Source organism: Schistocerca serialis, chromosome 9 (assembly GCF_023864345.2).
Source record: "Schistocerca serialis cubense isolate TAMUIC-IGC-003099 chromosome 9, iqSchSeri2.2, whole genome shotgun sequence".
Taxonomy (NCBI): Eukaryota; Metazoa; Arthropoda; class Insecta; order Orthoptera; family Acrididae; genus Schistocerca; species Schistocerca serialis.
This window is the reverse complement of record NC_064646.1, coordinates 37,844,196-37,856,368: the sequence shown is the minus strand read 5'-3', so window position 1 is coordinate 37,856,368 and position 12,173 is coordinate 37,844,196. Positions and strand designations below refer to the sequence as shown.

The 12,173-nt window shown below is 43.6% G+C and overlaps 1 protein-coding gene across 4 annotated transcripts in view; it reads right to left on the bottom strand.

Moving 5' to 3' along the window:
• Positions 1–11,792, bottom strand: part of LOC126419783 (UDP-glucosyltransferase 2-like) — a 335,883-nt gene extending 324,091 nt beyond the window's left edge. For all 4 annotated transcript variants that reach the window (XM_050086968.1, XM_050086964.1, XM_050086963.1 and 1 more), the window contains exons 1-2: positions 11,621–11,792; positions 1,517–1,751 (exon numbers count right to left, since the gene is read on the bottom strand). In XM_050086968.1, coding sequence (XP_049942925.1) covers positions 1,517–1,751; positions 11,621–11,635 — 250 coding nt within the window. In that variant the 5' untranslated portion in view covers positions 11,636–11,792. The remainder of the gene's footprint in view (positions 1–1,516; positions 1,752–11,620) is intronic.
• Positions 11,793–12,173: the final 381 nt, after the last annotated feature.

Here is a 12,173-nt window from a genome sequence, read left to right as displayed (position 1 = left end):
GCAAAGCATCCCAGATATGCTCAATAATGTTCATGTCCAGTTAGTATGGTGGCCAGTAGAGTGTTCCTGGAGCCACTGTGTAGCAATTCTGGACGTTTGGGAATTGCCCTAGTCCGTCGGAATGCACAACGGACACGAACGGGTGCAGGTGATCAGACAGGATGGTTACGTACGTGTCACCTGTCAGAGTCGTATCTAGACGTATCAGGGTCCCATATCACTCCAAATGCAATAGTCCCATGCCATTACAGAGCCTGAACCAGCTTGAAGAGTGCCCTGCTGACATGCAGGGTCCATGGATTCATGAGGTTGTCTCCACACACATACACGTCCGTCCACTCGACACAATTTGAAACGAGACTCGTCCGACCAGGTAACAAGCTTCCAGCCACGAATACTCCAAAGTCGGTGTTGAGGGACTCAGGCCAGGCTTAAAGCTTTTAGTCGTGCAGTGATCGAGGGGACAAGAGTGGCCCTTCGGCTCGGAAACCCCATATCGATGGTGTTTCGTTGAATGGTTCGCACGGTAACAGTTGTTGGTGGCCCAGCATTGAAATCTGCAACAATTTGCGGAAGGGTTCTACTTCTGTCACAATGAACAATTCTTTTCATTCGTCGTTTCTCCCGATCTTGCAGGATCTTTTTCAGGCCGCAGCGATGTCGGAAATTTGATGTTTTACCGGATTCCTGATATTCACGGTACACTCGTGAAACTGTCGTACAGGAAAATACGCACTTTATGGCTACCTCGGAGATGCTGCGTCCCATCGCTCGCGCGCCGACTGTAACACCACGTTCAAACTCACTTAAATCTTGATAACATGCCACTGTAGCAGCAGTAACCGTTCTAACAACTGCGCCAGACACTTAATGTCTTATACAGGCGTTGCCGACCGCAGCGCCGCATTCTGCCTGTTTACATATCTCTGTATTTGATTTCGCTTACCTATGCCAATTTCTTTGGGGCTTCAGTGTATAATGAGTATTACAGTCATAAAATAACGATAATACTCATAGCGAAACAATTTAGTTTTCTGCCCGAAACACTATCGAAACGTTTGTTTTTACCCCTCAGAAAATATCATTTTACCCCTCTGGGGGCAATCATACCCATGTTGGGAACCGCTGAGCTATGCAGTACAGTGATATGGATTCGGATCTCTTGTTGATTACACTCTTGACTCGCGTGGAATCTCCAATACCACACTTCACTAACCGGCTCTCTTGTACGAAATTATGTGGAATACATTTCGGTTTACAGCGGTTACTGCCCAAGGTGACGCCCTGACTTCCACTAATCCCCTATGCTAGTCGTCATTACTCGACTGTAAAAAAGTCTTCTGGCTGCTTTGCAGGTCTGTGTTGTTTACGAGCTCTAGATAGCATTACGAAGGAAAAGTATGGGAGTGGTGGGTCTCAGGTATAACACATCAGCAGACAGAAAACGGGTTTAGTGGTGAGCTATTGCCAATTACTCTCTAGATTACGGATCAGAAGAGGAAGGAAATTCACGTACCTCCAAGATCAAAAACAGGGTCGGCCATTTTGAGAAGCTCCCAGTTCTTGTGTTCCTCCTTGAAGGGGGTCACCACGGTGAGGTGGTGGCCCCTCCTGCCCAGCTCCACCAGCATCTCTCGAAAGACGATCCAGTGGCTTTTGGCACCCACGGGAAATAGGGCCAGGATGTTGGCGCCATTCGATGGCAGCACAAAGCAGCACGCCAGAGTAGCCGAGACCAACAGAGCCACACCCTGTAACGACAAGATCAGCAGGTGGCAACCACTTCTACATCTGTACTCTCCAAACAGCCCTCAAGTGCCTGGCAGCCATGCTCCACAATATACCACAAACACTGTCTGATGATACTTGTCTGGACACACATTAATGGACATTACACTCAGGTTACAAAAGTCATGGGATACCTCCTAATATAATGTCGGACTTCGTTTTTCCTGGTGTAGTACATGTAGCTCTACATGGCATGGACTCAACAAGTCTTTGGAGATCCACTGCAGAACTATTGAGCCACGCTGCCTCGATAGCCGTCCACAATTCCGAAAGTATTGCCAGCGCAAGAATTTGTGCGTGAACTGAACTCTCGATTGGGCCTCGTAAGTGTTCGATGGGATTCATGTTGGACGATCTGGGTGGTCAAATCATCCGCCCAAATTGTGCACAATGTGTTTCAAATCAATCGTGAACAACTGTGGCCCAGATACATGGTGCGTTGTCATCCATAAAAACTCCATCATTGTTTATGGATATGTTGTTGTTGTGGTCTTCAGTCCTGAGACTGGTTTGATACAGCTCTCCATGCTACTCTATCCTGTGCAAGCTTTTTCATCTCCCAGTACCTATTGCAACCTACATCCTTCTGAATCTGCTTAGTGTATTCATCTCTTGGTCGCCCTCTACGATTCTTACCCTCCACGCTGCCCTCCAATGCTAAATTTGTGACCCCTTGATGCCTCAGAACATGTCCTGCCAACCGATCTCTTCTTCTTGTCAAGTTGTGCCACAAACTCCTTTTCTCCCCAATCCTATTCAACACCTCTTCATTAGTTATGTGATCGACCCATCTAATCTTCACCATTCTTCTGTAACACCACCTCCAAGCTGCCCTCCAATACTAAATTGGTGATCCCTTGATGCCTCAGAACATCAGAACATGTCCTGCCAACCGATCTCTTCTTCTAGTCAAGTTGTGCCACAAACTCTTCTCCCCAATCCTATTCAACACCTCTTCATTAGGTATGTGATCTACCCATCTAATCTTCACCATTCTTCTGTAGCACCACATTTCGAAAGCTTCTATTCTCTTCTTGTCCAAACTAGTTATCGTCCATGTTTCACTTCCATACATGGCTACACTCCATACAAATACTTTCAGAAACGACTTCCTGACACTTAAATCTATACTCGATGTTAACAAATTTCTCTTCTTCAGAAACTCTTTCCTTGCTATTGCCAGTCTACATTTTATATCCTCTCTACTTCGACCATCATCAGTTATTTTACTCCCCAAATAGCAAAACTCCTTCACTACTTTAAGTGTCTCATTTCCTAATCTAATTCCCTCAGCATCACCCGACTTAATTAGACTACATTCCATTATCCTCGTTTTGCTTTTGTTGATGTTCACCTTATATCCTCCTTTCAAGACACTGTCCATTCCGTTCAACTGCTCTTCCAAGTCCTTTGCCGTCTCTGACAGAATTACAATGTCATCGGCGAACCTCAAAGTTTTTACTTCTTCTCCATGAATTTTAATACCTACTCCGAATTTTTCTTTTGCTTCCTTTACTGCTTGCTCAATATACAGATTGAATAACATCGGGGAAAGGCTACAACCCTGTCTCACTCCCTTCCCAACCACTGCTTCACTTTCATACCCCTCGACTCTTATAACTGCCATCGGGTTTCTGTACAAATTGTAAATAGCCTTTCGCTTCCTGTATTTTACCCCTAACACCTTCAGAATTTGAAAGAGAGTATTCCAGTTAACATTGTCAAAAGCTTTCTCTAAGTCTACAAATGCTAGAAACGTAGGTTTGCCTTTCCTTAATCTTTCTTCTAAGATAAGTCGTAAAGTTAGTATTGCCTCACATGTTCCAACATTTCTACGGAATCCAAACTGATCTTCCCCGAGGTCCGCTTCTACCAGTTTTTCCATTCGTCTGTAAAGAATTCGCGTTAATATTTTGCAGCTTTGACTTATTAAACTGATAGTTCGGTAATTTTCACATCTGTCAACACTTGCTTTCTTTGGGATTGGAATTATTATATTCTTCTTGAAGTCTGAGGGTATTTCGCCTGTTTCATACATCTTGCTCACCAGATGGTAGAGTTTTGTCATGACTGGCTCTCCCAAGGCCATCGGTAGTACTGATGGAATGTTGTCTACTCCTGGGGCCTTGTTTCGACTCAGGTCTTTCAGTGCTCTGTCAAACTCTTCACGCAGTATAATATCTCCCATTTCGTCTTCATCTACATCCTCTTCCATTTCCATAATATTGTCCTCAAGCACATCGCCCTTGTATAAACCCTCTATATACTCCTTCCACCTTTCTGCTTTCCCTTCTTTGCTTAGAACTGGGTTTCCATCTGAGTTCTTGATATTCATACAAGTGGTTCTCTTCTCTCCAAAGGTCTCTTTAATTTTCCTGTAGGCAGTATCTATCTTACCCCTAGTGAGACAAGCCTTTACATACTTACATTTGTCCTCTAGCCATCCCTGCTTAGCCATTTTGCACTTCCTGTCGATCTCATTTTTGAGACGTTTGTATTCCTTTTTGCCCGCTTCATTTACTGCATTTTTATATTTTCTCCTTTCATCAATTAAATTCAATATTTCTTCTGTTACCCAAGGATTTCTATTAGCCCTCGTCTTTTTACCTACTTGATCTACTGCCTTCACTACTTCATCCCTCAGAGCTACCCATTCGTCTTCTACTGTATTTCTTTCCCCCATTCGTGTCAACTGTTCCCTTATGCTGTCCCTGAATCTCTGTACAACCTCTGGTTTAGTCAGTTTATCCAGGTCCCATCTCCTTAAATTCCCACCTTTTTGCAGTTTCTTCAGTTTTAATCTACAGTTCATAACCAACAGATTGTGGTCAGAGTCCACATCTGCCCCTGGAAATGTCCTACAATTTAAAACCTGGTTCCTAAATCTCTGTCTTACCATTATATAATCTATCTGATACCTTTTAGTATCTCCAGGATTCTTCCAGGTATACAAACTTCTTTTATGATTCTTGAACCAAGTGTTAGCTATGATTAAGTCATGCTCTGTGCAAAATTCTACAAGGCGGCTTCCTCTTTCATTTCTTCCCCCCAATCCATATTCTCCTACTATGTTTCCTTCTCTCCCTTTTCTTACTGACGAATTCCAGTCACCCATGACTATTAAATTTTCCTCTCCCTTTACTACCTGAATAATTTCTTTTATCTCGTCATACATTTCATCTATTTCTTCATCATCTGCAGAGCTAGTTGGCATATAAACTTGTACTCCTATAGTAGGCATGGGCTTTGTGTCTATCTTGGCCACTATAATGCGTTCACTATGCTGTTTGTAGTAGCTAAGCCGCACTCCTATTTTGTTATTCATTATTAAACCTACTCCTGCATTACCCCTATTTGATTTTGTATGTATAACCCTGTATTCACCTGACCAAAAGTCTTGTTCCTTCCGTCACCGAACTTCACTAATTCCCACTATATCTAACTTTAACCTATCCATTTCCCTTTTTAAATTTTCTAACCTACTTGCTCGATTAAGGGATCTGCCGTTCCACGCTCCGATCCGTAGAACGCCAGTTTTCTTTCTCCTGATAACGACGTTCTCTTGAGTAGTACCCGCCCGGAGATCCGAATGTGGGACTATTTTACCTCCGGAATATTTTACCCAAGAGGACGCCATCATCATTTAATCATACAATAAAGCTGCATTTCCTCGGGAAAAATTATGGCTGTAGTTTCCCCTTGCTTTCAGCCGTTCGCAGTACCAGCACACCAAGGCCGTTTTGGTTAATGTTACAAGGTCAGATCAGTCCATCATCCAGACTGTTGCCCCTGCAACTACTGAAAAGGCTGCTGCCCCTCTTCAGGAACCACATGTTTGTCTGGCCTCTCAACAGATACCCCTCCGTTGTGGTTGCACCTACGGTACGGCCATCTGTATCGCTGAGGCACGCAAGCCTCCCCACCAACGGCAAGGTCCATGGTTCATGGGGGGGGGGGGGGGGGGGTACGAGCCGTAATATCTATTATATAGTCATAAAATCGTAGAAAAATAGGTCTACATAATCAAGCCTTAGTTATAATGCGTCTCGAAATTTTTAAACATAGTACCCATGAAAAGTTACTATCCTTCCTTTCACATATTTTTCTGTGCATCTGTAGCGACAACAGTAATTCACCATCGCTATTACACTATCAACAAACGGTGAAAACACAAAAAAACTCTTGATATTATAAACTTCAAACTCTGCGGAAAGTACACACGCACAGCGAAGTACCGAAAACACGTGACAGTCCATGTTCAATGTTAACGACATGCGCAGAACGCAATGCTCACTCCAGAGATAATTACTCTATGGGTTGGTTGCAGGTTACGTTACGTTGTCATTTGATGAAAGAGAGCGTAAAATTTCCATGGAACAGGGAAGGGGGGATCAGATAGTGGTACAATAAGTACCCTCCGCCACACACCGTAAGGTGGCTCGCGGAGTATAGATGTAGATGTAAAAATAAATAACTTTCTGCCTACGTATTGAGATTACGTCACGCTATGTATATTTAAGACGCATTTACTCGCGCTCAGGATATACGTGGCGTTCCAAAAACAATATTCAGAGTTTAAACTGCTACGTTACATTATTATTTTTGTAGTTTGCTACCGACGCCTGCGCGCGTATTTCAATCCACACGCAGTAATCGACACTGACTTATGCGAAACAACTAAATTAATTCTACAGCACAACAGTTACGCAGAAAGTAGGTAATGGTGCAGCTGATACTCTCTTCATCACGGCAGTCATGTGATCGAGACACGATTCGTGCCCTGTGACGATACGGTGCGGGAATGGATGACCCCCTGCGCCTGATACCGCATCAGGTGGTGGAGAGTCAGTTTCTCTGTGGCTCTGTTGCCACCTGGGAGCTGCCGCAATGCCCAGCGACAACACGCCTTCCGCTAGTCCAGGGTGCCGTGGCGCGTTATCTGCTACTCCGTTAGCACAGCTGTGGAGCTGGTGCGTAGTCTGCCACTCGTGAATGCGACGGTCGTCTCGAGTGAACCATTCGACACGGCCCTAGCTCTCATCTCAAGAGAACCCACCTCGCCGGCATGGTCTTTGCCTGCCTCGCCTATCCGTTCTGCCTTTATCAAATTCCTGGCACCAAACACACACCTCTTTTCATGACACTATACTCATCCCGTAAACTTCCACTAGTTGCCGATGAAGTGCAACTGGGTTATGTTTAGTTCAAAAATGGTTCAAATGGCTCTGAGCACTATGGGACTTAACTGCTGAGGTCATCAGTCCCCTAGAACTTAGAACTACTTAAACCTTACTAACCTATGGACATCACTCACATCCATGCCCGAGACAGGATTCGAACCTGCGTCCGTAGCGGTCGCGCGGTTCCAGACTGTAGCGCCTAGAAGCACTCGGCCACTCCGGCCGGCTGTTTTGTTCAAACGCTATAAACCTAGCTACACTTCGCTCTGCAAACGCCGACCATCTTTCCGTCAACGCCTCCATCCAACGCCTCCAACGCAGCGACGCAGACACACAGGTACACACGTTCAACAATGGGCGCCGTTTGAAACCTTTTATCTTTTCTTGTACCGAGACATTCACTTTAAATCGAACGGGGTATTTACACCTTACTTACTGAACCAAAGTCTTAATTCTGCCTGCTCAACCAACAATAATGGTAAGGTCAGCTCAATGATTTCTTACTGCCTTGTGACAACACAGCCCCACTACTTGCTACATCGCAAAGTAGAAAGACAACTTTGCACGTTTCTTAATATTAGTTGTACCATGTTAAAGCGAAACACCGAACAGTACTGTACCTATTCCCGCGCGTGTTACTTGGTGATTTCATTACATTCATTAGCTTTGTCCCTTGAAGAATGTATTAAACGTGAAAAATAGTAAGAACAAATAATAAGTCAGACAACAGCCAAATCCGCAAGAGCGTGGAGAAAAACAACATTAGCATCAGTCTTGTAAACCAGGAGGTTAAATGCGATTTTCACAAGGGGCAAATAATTTTTACCGGAAAATCGACTCCAAAATCATTTGAAAGTAGAATACCCCGACCTCAAATTCATGAACGTTGATGCAGGTGCGGTGCGTCAGATACGAGTGGAAGAGACGCAGGAACTGGGACGAGATTGCCATTACCTGGGAGTACTGGTGAAAGGAGAGTGTCAGAACTCTCCATTACATTGATTAAATATTATACTGAGTATCGAAAAGAATATAAACAACTCCAGACTGTTCTTTGACTTGTGTAAGATTCTGCGATTCTCTATCGGAATAAATAAGCACTCAGATATCGATAGTAACAATCTGATGGCGAAACACGGGAGCCTGATTCTAAGCATTGTTGTGAGACGACGTCTGTCTGCGAGAGTAAAATTTCAGTATTGTTGGTCGAGAGCTTTGAGACAGAAGACGTGTCACGCTGCCCTCATGTCGGTGATGGTAGATCTTACTGTACTCAAGACCTGATTTCATTTATGTGGCCAGGAGAGATTTAGATAGCTTATCTACCCTTGAAGATGGAATTCAAGGTAAAATTCGCAATAATAGCGTAAAGCGCAATTGCAGGGTTAGGCTCGCGATTGTTAGTCCGAGTTTGCAATAAAGAAGCCTCCTTATCCTGCAAATAATAATAATTATGTTCCACATCTAATTCATAAATATGCAGTGGTTATTAAATGTTAATGTAACTTTGAAATTGAAATAATCTGTTAATCTGCCACTTAGCCATTATTGATACTTATAAGTCACAGCTGCAAAATACTAACGCGAATTCTTTACAGACGAATGGAAAAACTGGTAGAAGCCGACCTCGGCGATGATCAGTTTGGATTCCGCAGAAATGTTGGAACACGTGAGGCAATACTGACCCTACGACTTATCTTAGAAAATAGATTAAGGAAAGGCAAACCTACATTTCTAGCATTTGTAGACTTAGAGAAAGCTTTTGACAAGGGGTCACCAATTTTTTATTGGAAGGCAGCGTGGAGGGTAAAAATCGTAGAGGGAGACCAAGAGATGAATACACTAAGCAGATTCAGAAGGATGTAGGTTGCAGTAAGTACTGGGAGATGAAGAAGCTTGCACAGGATAGAGTAGCATGGAGAGCTGCATCAAACCAGTCTCAGGACTGAAGACAACAATAACAAGGTCACTGTCAGGCATTTCATCATTATTAATACTTGTCAACCTATTATTGATCATGATGACACCTGAAGTTTTTAAATAGAACTAATTTATGAAATCCCTTCTTACAAGTTATTTAGTAGTTAACAGAACCCAAGCAAACCGCTTTTTATTAAATTCATTCTTAGTAACAATAAGCTTTGGCCGCTGATGCTGCATGCTGCTGCGAACTGCTGTAAACCACTTGGAAAAAGGTAGTCATCTAAAGAGGTGATTGCAAAACTTAGGGCCAAAACGTAGACGCTAACACACCACAACATGTCATGTACTCTAATCAGTCAATTCCGTTGCACAAGCCAGATTCTGTACCACTTGTAAATTCTTATTCAAGTACGCAGTCAGAAAGCTTAACCAAATGTCAGTTTCAGGTTTTTCATGTAACGATCTGTTGAAGGTTTGAAACTGGCGCACATACAACATGTACATAGTGTTATGCGGGTTAGATTCCGATTACTGATAGCTCAGGGTGCTTATTGAGTCCATTTTCACAGACGATCATAGGCTTTATTTGTTGTAGGTACGTTACACTCGATACTTCAGGTTCAGTTGTCTGCTGTAATACGCCTTTCTGCCCCTTCAGTTAAAGATTTACTATTTAATGCGTCTGGTACCTTATACATTAGTTTTAGCAGTCTAGTAGATCTGTTACAATTTCTAAGTGTTCTGCCAATAAAACGCAGTCTTTGGTTTGACTTCCCCACAACATTTTCTGTGTAATCTTTCCAATTTAAATTGTTCGTAATTGTAATTCCTAGGTGTTTAGTTGAATTTACCGCATTTAGATTAGACTGATGTATAGTGTAACCGAAGTTTAACGGATTGCTTTTAGCAATCATGTGAATGAGTTCACACTCTTCGTTATTTACGGTCAATTGCCAATTTTTGCGCTATACAGATATCTTTTCTAAATTATTTTGCAGTTTGTTTTGATCTTCTTATGAGTTTACAAGGCGATAAACGACAGCATCATCTGCAAACAGGCTAAGACGGCTGCTCGGATTCTCTCCCAAATCCTTTACATAGATAAGGAACAGCAGAGGGCCTATTACACTACCCTGGGGAACGCCAGAAATCACTTCTGTTTTAGTCAACGACTTTCCGTCAATTCCTAAGAACTGTGACGTCTCTGACGGCAAATCACGAATCCAGTCACATAACTGAGACTATATTCCATAAGCATGCAATTTAACTAGAAGCTGCTTGTGTGGTACAGTGTCAAAGAGTCCTGAAAATCTAGAAATACGGAATAAGTTTGAAATCCCTTCTCAATAGCACTCAACACTTTGTATGAGTAAAGAGCTAGTTACGTTTCACAAGAACGATGTTTTCTAAATCCGTGTTGACTGTGTGTCAGTAGACCGTTCTCATAATGTTCGAACATAATGTATGTTCCAAAATCGTGCTGCGTATCGAAGTTGATGATATGGGCTTGTAATTTAGTAGATTACTTGTCCTATAGCCTTTCTTGAATATTGATGTGACCTGTGCAACTTTCCTGTCTTTGGGTACGGATCTTTCGTCGAGCGAGCGATTGTATATCGGACATGTCCGAAAGAACAGATACCATCTTAGTATATATATAGTTAAGGCTCACCGGGCACTTGACCATCTTCTTCTTCTGTGCGAATGCACAAACAGTGCCCGAACTCTTACGGGAATCGGCAACGCGCCGCGAGTAATGAGTGTAATGGGCGGGGGCACTACGAATGTAGTGCGGGACAATACGTTGAGAATGTGGGTTTCGTGGGAGGCGTGCCAGAGATAAATCCCTGCAGTCGCACTATCCTCTGTGTCCTCGGTGGCTAAGATGGATAGAGCGTCTGCCATGTAAGTAGGAGATCACGGGTTCGAGTGCCGGTCGGGGCACACATTTTTATCTGTCCCCGTTGACGTATGTCAACGCCCGTAAGCAGCTGAGGGTGTTCATTTCATTGTAATTTCATTCTAACGAGCTGCTTGGTCACCGATGGTATCTGTTCTTTCGGACATGTCCGAAAAAACAGATACCATCTTAGTAAATATAAAGACCTGCTTTTGTTACCGTGTTTAAGGTGCTTCACTATTCCGAGGACATACGTCGCTCTGCGTGTTAATATATTCTTTTATGCGTAATTTTAAGACGACACTGTGAGCTCAGAATGAATCTATCACTATGCAGAGGAGTCGACGCTTGTCTGAAACTTCTTGTGGAGTTGAAAGTGTTTGTGGGACTGGGGTTCGAACATGGGACCTCGCCCCACGCTGGCAGCGCTCTTCCTGGCCCAGAAAACAGGGCACGCCTCACGCCACAGGAAGTATCAGGGTTCGAATCACGGTCCGGGCATTCAGTTTTAATCTCGCAGGAAGAGACGTAATACTGTATATGCCCCGATTCCTGTCATAGTTGTAAGACAGCATCGCTGCATAAGCGTGCGTAACAAAGTCTGTGTATTAATTGTGGGAGCAATATTTTCTCTGTGGTGTCAGTTTTGGTACCTTGATAAAAAGATAGTAAAATAAAATAAAATAAAATAAATATCTGGGGATATTACTGGTTCTGGAAAGGTAGGTATCAGGCATACAATTTTAGCTCTTCAAACGTGATCGAGACGCCATGTCTTCCACCAACACCGAAACTAGATTATCTTCCGCAGGATGTTTCTTTGACGTACCTGTTTCCTTGTCATGTCTTCGCATAAGACGACGGAACGGTACTGATTTTTCCACACCGCGCACGAGAAAGATCAGTTCTGACGGGCAGCAACGTACAACGGAGCGACACTCGGATGCTGTCTGTACAACGCCCGCTGCTCAACGCTGAAGCACTGAAGATCGTCTCCCGAGTCCCTGACACTGCACGTATTACGTCAGGCTGCCGCAAGGCCAGGCAGAGTAACCGCACAGTCGTGTAACGCCGCCGTCAGCGATAATTCTGAGATAGAGCGGGAACTAATGATAAGGTGTATGACGAGCGAAAACGAGTTGCATTTTCTGCAATAATTTGTGCGGTCTTTGCGACTGGTCAGGCAGCATTCTCAATATTAATGAAGAAAAATACACAGTGCTACAAGTTCACTGCTGACGTCCATTTATACGCAGCAGTGTTGAGATTCGTACCGAACGCGCCCTAAGCAAGGCGCAACGAGACGTTCAACTGTCGGAAACACCTGAAACTCGTAGTTTCAGCAGTTAACCTGTATTTTAGCTGCTCACAGTTTCCACTTC